This window comes from Labrus mixtus, chromosome 3, assembly GCF_963584025.1.
Source record: "Labrus mixtus chromosome 3, fLabMix1.1, whole genome shotgun sequence".
NCBI classification, from domain to species: Eukaryota; Metazoa; Chordata; class Actinopteri; order Labriformes; family Labridae; genus Labrus; species Labrus mixtus.
The window spans coordinates 13,917,792-13,929,991 of NC_083614.1; the positions used below are offsets into that span (position 1 = coordinate 13,917,792).

The 12,200-nt window shown below is 40.4% G+C and overlaps 1 protein-coding gene across 1 annotated transcript in view; it reads right to left on the reverse strand.

The window, feature by feature from the left end:
• Nucleotides 1–12,200, reverse strand: part of LOC132959522 (voltage-dependent R-type calcium channel subunit alpha-1E) — a 62,724-nt gene that overhangs the window by 13,650 nt on the left and 36,874 nt on the right. Inside the window, exons 15-29 of the mRNA XM_061032610.1 lie at nt 11,782–11,851; nt 11,522–11,639; nt 11,037–11,104; nt 10,742–10,833; nt 6,805–7,530; nt 5,219–5,463; nt 4,665–4,770; nt 4,329–4,458; nt 3,763–3,822; nt 2,963–3,069; nt 2,734–2,745; nt 2,480–2,576; nt 1,737–1,897; nt 1,002–1,139; nt 547–748 (exon numbers count right to left, since the gene is read on the reverse strand). Coding sequence (XP_060888593.1) covers nt 547–748; nt 1,002–1,139; nt 1,737–1,897; nt 2,480–2,576; nt 2,734–2,745; nt 2,963–3,069; nt 3,763–3,822; nt 4,329–4,458; nt 4,665–4,770; nt 5,219–5,463; nt 6,805–7,530; nt 10,742–10,833; nt 11,037–11,104; nt 11,522–11,639; nt 11,782–11,851 — 2,332 coding nt within the window. The remainder of the gene's footprint in view (nt 1–546; nt 749–1,001; nt 1,140–1,736; nt 1,898–2,479; nt 2,577–2,733; nt 2,746–2,962; nt 3,070–3,762; nt 3,823–4,328; nt 4,459–4,664; nt 4,771–5,218; nt 5,464–6,804; nt 7,531–10,741; nt 10,834–11,036; nt 11,105–11,521; nt 11,640–11,781; nt 11,852–12,200) is intronic.

The window sequence follows — 12,200 nt, forward strand, 5'->3', positions numbered from 1 at the left end:
AGCTGTTTCACCAAATGAACGTTCTTTGTTATTGTTTGTTTTCAGCTGGGCAAAATAACTAGACAAAAATAATTGTTCTTACCTGAATGTTTATGGATTTGTTTATTAGTTAGAGCCAACCAGAGTACAATTTAACGATATTGGTTTCACAGAATTCACAGTAAACATTTTTTTTTTTTTAAGTAATGAGGCAGATGGGAAAGATGCGACTGATTTAATCCATCCATCCATTTTCTTCTGCCTATCCGAGGTCGTGTCGTGGTGGCAGCAAGTGCAGTAAGTCAAGCCAGACTTCCCTCTCCCCAGCAACGTTTTCCAGTTCCTCCTGGGGGATTCCGAGGCTTTCCCAGGTCAGACAGGATATATAATCCCTCCAGCATACTCTGGGTCTACCCCGGGATCTCCTTCCAGTTGGGCGTGCCCAGAAAACCTCCAAAAGGAGGCATCCTAATCAGATGCTCAAACCATCTCAACTGGCTCCTTTCGAGTGACTGATTTTAGTTTAAAACAAAACTTAAGAAATGATTTCATCATGACTTTCCTCACCTCGTTCTTTTCCAGGCTGCACTCCTCCATCATCTTATCCCCCTGTTCCTGGAAGGTGATGATGATGAGAGCCACGAAGATGTTGACGAAGAAGAAAGGAAAGACGACAAAGTAGATGACGTAAAAGATAGACATCTCCATCCTGTTGCCGTGGCTCGGACCTCTGTCCTCCTCCGTCACATCTACTGAGTGCTGCAGAACCCTGGAAGACAAACATGATGGTCATGCTAATGCTTAAAAACTCAAGAATCCCAATTAAAAAAGAGATCACACAGGTAAGAGAATTCCTTCATCAAAGGTCAGATTTAACCATAACCAAACTGAACGCCGAATGTTAAACTGCTAATAAAAATAAATGAGATTGAAGAATTAAAATGTTATAAAGGAAAGTTCCAGCTTCATTTTTTTTCTTCATCCAGCATCAGAATCAGCACTGAGTCCACTCGTCCACTCACTGAGGCCAGCCCTCTCCTGTTGAAACAGTGAAGAGAGTGAGCAGAGCCCAGACGATGTTGTCGTAGTGAAACTCGTGTCTCTTCCAGTCTCTCCTCTTCATCTCTTTCTTGTCCTTTCCGTAGTCAATGTAGTAACCCCTGGAGGAAAAGGGAAATAAAAGTACCAAACAAAAGTTACAGGAGCAAATAAAACAACACAAAGGCACAGTTACAATGATATATAGTTTGATTCCATAATGAATTCACTTTACTGCCCAGGATAAAGAAATGAAGGGGGAAAATGTTAATAATTCCCTTTTTTCCTCTCCTCTTTTTACCTCTTTTGTCGTTTCAATGAAAAAAGAAGTTAAAGATAAAGACAGAGGAGAAACAAAAACATAAAATAATACATTTATTAAAATGAAATTGAAATTGGGTCGAAGGAAAAAGAAAGAAAAGGGGGAAAGAAATGGAAACAAAAGACATGGAAGGAAAGAAGAAAAAAACAAGAATAGAAAAAAAGAATAAAGGGGAAAGAAGGAAGCTAGGAAAGAAGATAGAGACAGAAAAGGGACAAAGAGAATGATGGAAAGAAGGAAACAAGAAATATTAAAGGGAATGAAAGGAAGAGAAAAAGGAAAGGAGGTAAAAAAGGGGGAAGTTAAGGATATTAGAAAGAAAAAAAAAGAAAGAAAGAGTTAAATAAAGAACGATAAATCTGATTAAAGGTTAAAAAAAGAGAGAAGAGAGTATTACTGGCAGTCCTTCTCGGTTGTCTTGGAGCTGTCGGTACAGTAGAAAAACTTCCCCTTGAAGAGCTGCACGGCGATGACAGCAAAGATGAACATAAAAAGCTTATAGACGATCAGGATGTTGAAGACATTTTTCAGAGACGTCACCACACAGTCAAACACTGCCTGCAAGACACGAAACAAAGAAACACAAGTGGAAAAACATGAGATATTAGATCAGGGAATAACAGTCTGAGCTGGGGGTCACATCTTTAATTTGCTGATGTATCCAAGTATCCATTTATGCGTCAGCTATTGTACAGACTTACTAAAATCTCACAATTTCATTGCACATTTAAAATGTTTTTCTTTCTGTTGTGTATCTGATTCACACACACACACACACACTGCACAATGCCCTTTGCCTTTTTTAGATTTTTATACAAACGTTTCTTTACATGCGGTATGCGTACTGCATCATTTTGTTGTATTGTTGTGTTGCACACAAGTTCAATGACAATAAAGCTTTTGAAACTTTAAAACATTAAAGCACCTCACTACTCATCGCCTCATCTGTCTACTTGTCTTGTCTCTGCTCTCAGACGTTCAACACACAGCTATGAATGATAAGAGACGAGCCGTCTGAAAGCTATTTCACATGTTTATTACTTTGTGTTAGTTAAATCTATTCATTCATGATCAAAATAAGACCTTGATATTATTATACAAATAATACACTTGTGAACACAAATCCAAAGCGGCTCTGACCTTGAGTTTCGGGAGTCTCTTGATGGTCTTGAGTGGTCTGAGGACTCGTAACACTCTCAGAGATTTGATGGTCTTTATGTCTCGTCCTTTGCTGTTTCTGTTAAGAAAGATAAAGTGAGTGTGAGCATCACACCATTGTTTGACACTCTTAGATACATTTTTTTCAATTGTATCTGTTAAAATATGTTTAATTAAAAAAACAACTATGTTACAGTATTTGTTGTAATTAGGGAACATGTGTAAGGTTTTTTTACCCCAACACATTGCTGGTGGACAGTCCCGTAGAGGTATCATCCACAGAGGGAGACAAACAGGAAAGAGGAACATTTATATCAAGTTATAATGTAAGAAAAAAATGAACGCGATGCGTCCATAAGTCAACATAATTTTTTTTTTAATATAAATATATTACAGCTGATTCGAAGACATTTAATTTTTTGGACTTTTGATTTATGTAAATGAGAAAATAAACATTCTACTGACGAGAGGGCGAAGGCCACCAACGCTCCCACCACGACGATGAAGTCTAGGATGTTCCACAGATCTCTGAAGTAAGAGCCATCATGGAGGATCAGACCCTGGTCAATCATCTGAGGGCAAGTCAAAGCTGTTCATGAGAAAAACATCCTGCTCCACTGTAGTTTGCAAGGGCAGGCCAAATCTGTTTTTATATATGACAATGTTTTAGGAGTATCTGTTGAATTGTCTTAAATATAACGGCATCAATATAATATATAATATAACGGCACGAGCACTGGGCTTAACAAAGTTCTGAAGGGGAAAGGTCGTTACCCTGTGAAGAATTAAGACCCCAACATAACGTTGCAAGATCAATCTGAATAGGTTGTCACGATCAATAAAATGTATTGAAAAGAAAATGAAGGGTCAAAAGTATACACTCCTTGTCTGTCTAATTGTGAGCAAACTGATAGTAAAATATCAAACATTTGCTTTAGAACAAAGATCTATTTAACTTCTAGTCAATTGTATGATGTCATCAATCATAAATCAGCTGAAGGTGGTTGCTTTTTACAATATTTGCTGTGTTTGAATACATGTTTGAATCAGAAGATTCTACAGAATACAAATGGACACAAGATGGAAACCATGGGGCGTCCAATAACGACATATCTTTAATCGCCAAAACCTTCTTCACTTAAATTACGATATCTGTTCATAGAGATTAGGAAAACTTTAGGCTGAAGAAGCTGTATTTAAACTTGAACACACAGTCTTGCTATTGATCACCACACACAGGCACAGATGATTGTATAACGTCTCACCTTAATAACCATTTCAAATGTGAAGACTCCAGTGAAAACATAATCAAAATATCGCAGAACCTGCAACAAGTGTGAGACAACAATCAGACAATTAGACACATGCATGATAAAAATGTGTCTCACTCAAAAAGGGACTGTTTTTTTTCTTTTTTTTTTTAACATGTTCACAACCTGTAATGCCTTTTATACTTGACAGACTCTTATCTTGTTGTACAGTGTGAAATAGACACATCAGATGAGGGTTACACTAAGTATTTAGCTTCATTCTCCAATCTACATCTACTCTCAGTGTGTCTCAGACTCTCAGGGATTAAACTGTTCCCCTTTAAGTCCCAGCAGAGACCTTGTGTGAAACAATTGAAGGAGCTGCTTGTTAGAAATGTTTTCTCTTATCTTTCAGGGGCTTATTCGGCAGCAATCAGACCCATAGCACAGATAAAACGTGATTGATAAGAATCCCCTGATTGATTGGATTGAAAGTAATGGAGCAGAAATATTCAGGTCCCTATGAAGTCATTCATGCTGCATGTCAGATGATATATTAATGAATGTGAACAGGCAAAAACCTTATTCCAGTCAGAGGAGGTGGCTACAGGGTCCTCGGCAGCCAGTGCTATACTGCTCGCAGCTATGACCAGCAGGATGCACATTTCAAAGTACCTGAGGTTGACTACGTAGTGACATGCTCGACGCACCCTGAAGAAGAGCAGAAGGCAGAGGAAAGAAGTGACACAGAGGTCTGAAACCACTTTGACAAGAGTAACAAAGCAAGAGGTTGAAAGAGGCTGCATGGCTTATCAACATGAAGATTCAATTCTGAACATGTGCAAACTGTCAGAGTTGTAGGAGGTAAATGTGTCCATCCTTGTTTCCTGTGACAGAGAAGAGGGGTAGAAACTTACGGGTTATCAGGTTTGAAGATGAACATGCTGTCTGGAGTCACAGGGTTCACAGTCTCCTCTGCTTCTTCCTTCTCTGACTTACAGGTCTCAGGGTCTTTATTGTTGACTGAGGAATGTGAGAAGGAGGAGAGAAGGATATAAGGAGAGTAGTAGGTGCCTTGGATACAAACAAGGAGGAAGGCCTCAAAAAGTAGCAGAGGCTTAGTTTTCAAAAGGCAAGCTTAATCTTAAAAATATCTGCTGAGAAAAGACCGAGGCAAGCAGTGGTAAGACGAATCAGAGAAATGTGGGGGACAGCTTAAAGATGAGTCAATGAGTCATTGCCTCTAAAAATGCTGAAGTGTGGAGGCAACGATTTACCCAAGGAACAACAGATATGAAATGAAACATGACTGTGGAACTGCATGACCTATTTCCCATCTTCAATTAATCCAAAAACTAAATTTGCTTGAATTTGGAGCAGTTTCACATTTCCAGACCAGCCATGCTTTTAATATTTTAAAAGCAGCTGTAGGAAGGATGCACAGTGATAAGTAGTTGAGGACTTAAGTTACCTGTGATTGTGGAGAGCTCCAGAGACGATTGAACTTTGGCCATTTCGATTATCACGCTTGAGCTGAGCGGACATTTTTTGTGCTCCTGGTCGGTTTCTTCCTCCTCCTTGTTTGTCTCTGGAATGGCAGGAGGGGACGGCTCTGATTGCTGTGGAGGTTCTTCCTGTGCCTGAGGACACAGATCACCCGTTTGGGTCTGGTTTTCTGGAGAGTCGGTGTGTCCTTCTTCACTTCTCTCTTCCTGTCTGAAACTACAGAAAAGAGGAATTTAAAGTGATATACATCGTGGTCGGGTAAGTCACTGTCAGGTAGTGGATCTGTTGTCTCAAAGCTACCTGCTTATAACTCTCTAAGGGGAATTTCAGTTCTTGGTAAGCCCAGGACTGCATAGTAAATATATGATATGCTATTACATTGTTTAATTATGGGAAAGCAACATTAATTGAGATAAATAAAAACTTTAAAACTTAAAAAATGTAAAAGTGCATATTAGCTATAACATAGAGTTTGCCTATCTGCTATTTCCATTGTTTAAAATACTTTCCTGGATGGCTTATCTAACTGTCATCCTGCACTTTGTGTATAAGCCAAGTCTCCACAAACTAAAGCAAACAAGGTGATTCATAAGAATGCCACAGAAAGATGAACAATGACAACTATTTGCTGGGCTCTTCTCCACAACACTCTCTCTTGGAATCTGTGGCGATTCTAGACTCCATAAGGACCCCAGGTAAAAATGTATTGGGGGCCCCACCAACCAGCGTTCATCACCATTACGTCCTCACGCTTCCTCCTCTTCCTCTTTCTTCCTCCTCTTCCTTTTTTCTATTTTCACTCCTCGATAGATAATTCCTCTTTATTTTCGTCCGGTTACTTTCATTAACAAATTTAGGTTTCCACAGAAATAATGCATGCGACACTTAGCAGAGCAACAAGAGTGAGTGCTGTCAGATGGGGACCCCTTAAGGAGGTTTCCTTCTGTCATTGTGAAATTTGCCCATCTTGAGCCACTGCTTTGGTTTAAAGTTTGTGAGCCCTCATGGGGGCCTGTTGACAAGCAGTGTCTCTGCTTGGAATGTGGCGAGTAAATTTTTACTTTAAAAAGATTCTCAAAAGTGTCCTGCCCCAGCTTCAAGACATATGATTTAAATGATTGAAAAAAAAGGAGGGCTGTCAAATGATTCATTTTTTAATTGTAATTAATCGTTAAATATCAATTGTTATTTGCAATTAATTGTTTTTTAAATCACATATTTATAATACCATTATTTCGCATTTAGAAATAAAAATGGTTAGGCTTCATTTTGAATATTGTACTGTAATAAGCAGAGAGTACTTTACTTGCCCTCTTAATTCAACTCAGCTTAGCACCCTTCTGCTAGGATTGGGATAGTCTTGATTTTGGAGTTTTATGTGTTTATTAGTTAATTTCATCAGATTTTTAAAATCCTTTTTAATTTTGAACAACCTGATTTCAAGATTGAATCAGTTTTGAACAACTGGGCCCAGGTGATTGAAACGTTCTGTTATTAAACATTTAACATGTTAAATTCTTGGATGTATGAGCATCTGTCTGTCTCTCTTACCTGCTCTCCTCGGGTATGGACTTCCCCTCCTCCTTTTTGACCTCTGCTTCCTTCTCCTCGTTCCCTAGATTTCCCTTCCTCTCTCTGCTGAGCAGGAGATTTGCCAAGTGGCTTCCATTCCCGGGTGAAGACCCCTGACTTCTGGAGCCGGTCTGATGGTCATAGTGAGGCCTCCTACCTCTGATCCCACCGTGACCTCCTATCTCAGGGGTCAGCATGTCAAGGTTATCTGGAGGTCGAAACTTCTTTACTGCCCTGTGTTGACGCTCACCAGTCAGTCTAGGGCTTCTGCGCTCACTGATGGTGTTGTGACTCTTGTTTACATCCAGTTTTCCACTATCTGTGAGGGATTCAGGTATGGCCCCGGATATGGAAGCATCAGGAAGGGGCACGTTTGTAGGATCCAATGATTCTGGCACCAGCACCGATAATGGCGGCTCAGGTATATCCCCACAGAGGGCAGCATCCACAGACATGGAGGAGCCTAACGCCTTACTCTTTATCGGTGAGGCTGAGGGATCTGTGAGGTGCTTCAAACTCCCAGAAGTGGTGTGCTCCATGGCCTTGCGGTGTAGAGACAGCGGCCGTCCAGAAGCAGGCGGCCCGTCCTTCTCCTCGCTCGGGCTGTTGAACAGGATCTCTCGGCTGGACATCTGGCGGTGTCTCCGCAGCTGGCTGGTCCTCTGCTCCCACACGGACATGGTCATCCTTTTTCTCCTCTCTCTCCTGGACATGAAAGAGTTAGAGGGGTTGAGTGGTGGGGGTGGGCGGCCCTCCCTGATGCTGCCCTGGGCCTCGTCCAGGGAGCAAGAGTAAGTGGGCCGGCTGCGGTGGATGGCTCTTTTCCTGTATAGGTAGGGCCGCCTCCTCCGGCTTCCCCTGAGAAGATAAAGAAAGGAAAACAATGTTGGTATCCAAAGCAGACATGATCTTCAAGTTAACTTATAGAAGAAGATTAATGACTTAGTGTCAACATTAAGACATTTACTACTGAAGAGGACTGAAACACCAAAAGAGTGTCCAATGTGCTGAGATGAAACGGTACTCTTCGATGAATTAAAGGTTTATTACCTCTGTGCAGAGAAAAGGAATATCACAGTACATAGCAAATGTTATTGGCTGATGTTCAACAAAGAGAGCTTATTTTCTCAAAATGAAGACATTTACTGAATCAATGAAGATGTTTGGTGATAAATAAACCAAGCCAAGAGTTGTTGTGTGATTTAAATAACAAAATGAGTAAGATGCAGAATGAAATCAGAGGAATAATAATCATGGAAGTCATAAATGTGTGAGAGTTGGGAGGAACAGAACACAGCATGAACAGAATACTTTGCAGGATGAATGTGAGACACTAACCAGTTTTTTTTTTTTTTAAATCAGACAGAAAGCTGAACAGTGAACAGTGTTACTTACTGGAGCGTGGACTCTTGCGTGGTCCGTGTTATCAATGAGCGATTGGTTGAAAACAAGACATTAGTGCTTTTCTAGCAGAGACAAAACAGGCCTGAAGACACACCACAAATCGACTGTCCTCCAAAAGACAGCCGTTAATAGACTGTTAACACCATTTACAAGCTGTTTAGTTTCAGCTTTCACTTGTTAAATAAAACATGATCTTTTAGATGGAGATAAATCAGTTGATATTTTATGTGTTCTGTATATTTTCAACTTGCAGACTATGGGATACATTTGGAGGAGGTCCAACACAGGCTTGGTTTGTTGTGTGTCTCCATTGGAGCCAAGCAAAAACATTGACAAACAGGATGGTATCAGTATTAGACAGAGTCAAACAACATTCATAAACATCAACAGTAAGCGCAACATTGATAAGATAAAGACGCCTGAGGTCAAATAGAGATGTTAGACAGGCTGAGCTGCAGTATGACAGGAAAGACACAGAGATGGGCTCCACCAGAAAACAGAAGAAAAAGAGTGCATATTTAGATAACCTTTGAGCAAATAACCACCACACTGGGATGCAGCTCTGAACACACCAACAACCTCAGAGCACTCATACATTAGCATTCTTCTCTGACATGCTAGGACCTCAATGTGGCTAATAACTGTGCTGGGCTTCAACATGTTAGCTCAATATTATTGCAGAGAATTTGGAGGAGGGTTAAAAGGCTTCACAGTGGAAGAAAAACGCTCCACACACTTCCCTTAAACTTAAGTCTTTGGATAACCTTTTGCAGCTTATAAAAAGTGTTCAGTGTGTGTGTGTGTGTGTGTGTGTAATTTCTGTTTTTCTTCCTTTGATCATCCAGAGCAGATGCATGCATTTCAAAAAAGCTGAAATCATTATTAGACTTCAACGTGCTTTATCTTTTTTGAAGGTTTAATATGCGATTTTTTGATCCAGCAGATGTCGCCCTTGAGCACCAGCATGAAACCAAAACAACTCGCGGTGCATTGTTGTGTTAGCATGCTAATGCTAGTGATCTTTATTATGCTCTTATCTTCACACTGCATGTAAATTTACCTGAAATGACCGTGATCTAAAAACGCTTATGTGACATTCAATTAATCAGTGAGTACAGTATGTTATACTTCTTTTCTCTAGTCCCTCAATTAAACAACTTTTATATGCGAGGGGATAAGCCGGTCGGCCGTCCCGGCGATGTAAACAAAGTGATGCTACAGCTAGGAAAACTCAGAAAACATGGCAGACAGTGGGACTCGGGTGTTACACCCATTGTAGACAGTCATGACTCACAGAGTGATTTTCAGAGGATATACTTGATTTCTATTACATTTAAGTGTGAAAAATTGCATATTAAGCCTTTAATGGAGCAAATGCTGTCATACAAGTTTCTACAAGGTCAGCAGGGTCACGGACCGCAGGGGTTTTATAGCTGACATTGTGAGACGAGACCAGAAACCCTCAAAGTTCAGAGCGTCCTCTCTGAATACCGATGGCGGCCCGGATGACCCTGTGGTATTCCCATCTCCTCTATGGGTTCTGACAGGAGCGTGACCCTCAGCTGGGTACTCTCAAACTAATGTGCACCTCAAGCTCTCTTTGTTTTAATTTCGATGAGGAGGTTTTAGGAAAATGGCAAGGCCTCCAGAGCGAAGATAGGAAGATAGGAAGCGTTAGAGAAGAAGGTACATCAGTCATCAATGTTATTGAATGTTTTGTCGGAAAATCTTCCACATGCCCATGCGACAAACTGCATGTTTCTCATTACACAGCGTGCACACAGAGCCAGAGGTCTCCACTCTTGTGCATGCACATGCACTTCCACCAGTTTAGACAACAATGTGAAAACAGTCCCTGAGAAAAAGGAAACAATCTACTCTGCAAGCCGGAAACCTGAGCATTGAAAAGACAAGATCATGTTACTTCATGAATGAAAATTTTACAGAATACTTCTGATCAAAGCTTTGTTTAACTTCCTTACACCTCTTTCTTGCAACAAGATCCACATTGCAGTAAACAAAAGTATATTACTGTATAGAAGACTGAGTAACCCTGTCTCCATAACAACAATAGAAGCACCTCCCATCTTGGAGTAGAACCAGTAGCCATGGAAACATACATTAAGCTCCAATTTAGATTAAATGACAGTGCCAGGAGCAGGCAGAGGCTGGATGGTAGACTTGTCTGTAAAGACGTATCAATAAGTCCCACAGCTCTAAATACTGACTCTCTTAACAGACCCTAAGTGACATTTGAATGCACATCTGTAAGCTAATTGTAACCATTAGCCTCCATAGATAAATCTGTTTTGCATGATGTTGTTTAGTAATTCAAATCTACTAAACCAACTGATAGACAAACAATTTGCTCAAGGCTAGCTGAAAATCATGTTAAGTGTTGGCATGGCAGGTTACTTCTGCTTTGCCATTTTGAAAACCCTGGAGGGAGAAGACAGAGGGAGGAGGAGAGGAAGTCAGGCAGGCAGGGCAGATGGATGCACACAGCACTTACTCTGACGACATGAACGAGGACAACGGTCCGACCTCCTTTGCCTTCTGGAGAGCGTGCTTTTGGTTGAACGCTGCCTCTGCTTCCTCTTCATCCTGACCAAAAGAGGACAAGATGGCTGAACAACTGTTACATGATCGAGTTTTAGTAATTGGACATAAAATATTGAGAGAAAATTGACATGTCGGAGGGGAGAGATTTTAAAAAGTATGTAGTGTTACGTAACAGTCGAACAAGAATTACAGCAGACCAGACCGAGTTTCTTTGATATATTTTCTGTTTCTCGTTTTATTGTTACCTTAGTAAGTTCTTGTGCATTGGCGAGATTATCCACAGCAATGGCCAAAAAGACGTTCAGCAGAGTGTCTGGTCATAAAGGAGTTAAGGACAGCATCAAAGTGTAATTTTTTTTTTTTTCTTTTAACAGGTAGATAGTGATAGAAGAATTGCAGATCCCACTAAGAATCAACTCCTGCGCCTGCATCTCTGCAGCTCAGCTGGTCTGAATGATGTAATGCACATTTAGGGTAATAGAAAATCTGGGAAAAGTAATCTGGGAAAGCAAAAACAGATTGACGTAATAAATAAAGAACAAAACTAACACAAGAAATCCAGAGCTTAACAGAAAGAAATCCAAAAAAAAAACATCAGACTTTTATCAAATCAGCTTTCCTTCAGTAATCATGGAAGTGAGTTTAGGATAGCTAATACAAGAAAAGGCATTAAGCACTATACGTGTAATGGCAATTCCAGTTGTATTTATAGAAGTGTAACAGAGGATACAGTTTCCAAATAGTGTGAGCACAATAAAGTAGATAGAGGACCACATGCCAGACTTCACTCCTCCTTGAGAGCGAATACCGTTGTACATAACCTCGTTCCAGTCCTCTCCAGTCAAGATCTGGAAATATAAACCACACAATAACACATAATATCATCCACAGAACCATCCTAAGCATCACTTAAGCTGAGTTATAAACTCCACATTACAAAATGTGTGTGAAACAGAGAGCATTCGTCAATTGTCAGGTATATTTCCAGACCTGAAAGACGGTCATGATGGCTGCAGGGAAGGTGTCAAAGTTTGTCGGAGTGTAGTCTTCAAAGATGAACCTGTAAGAAGGATATGACACATGCAGTCCTTAAAAAAAAAGCAGAGCCAGGTATAGTTTTTATTTAGTTTTTCAGTTGGGGAGAAATCAATTCTCCTCCTCTCTAGCTGGCTCTTTTTTTTTTTTTTTTAAAGCACGCTCTGTATTCTGGAGGCCAGTCTGTGTGTACCTCTGCCAGAATATATATAAGTGACAGCTTGTTGGAAACAGCCTTCGACTCAAGGGAAAACTAAGCAACAATAGCTGTGTGTGTGACAAAGGCAGTGTATTAAATCACATAGTGTCTCTGTATCATGAAAACAACAGTAGACAGGACTTAGGACAATCTATTCTCCCCTCAACTACGTCTG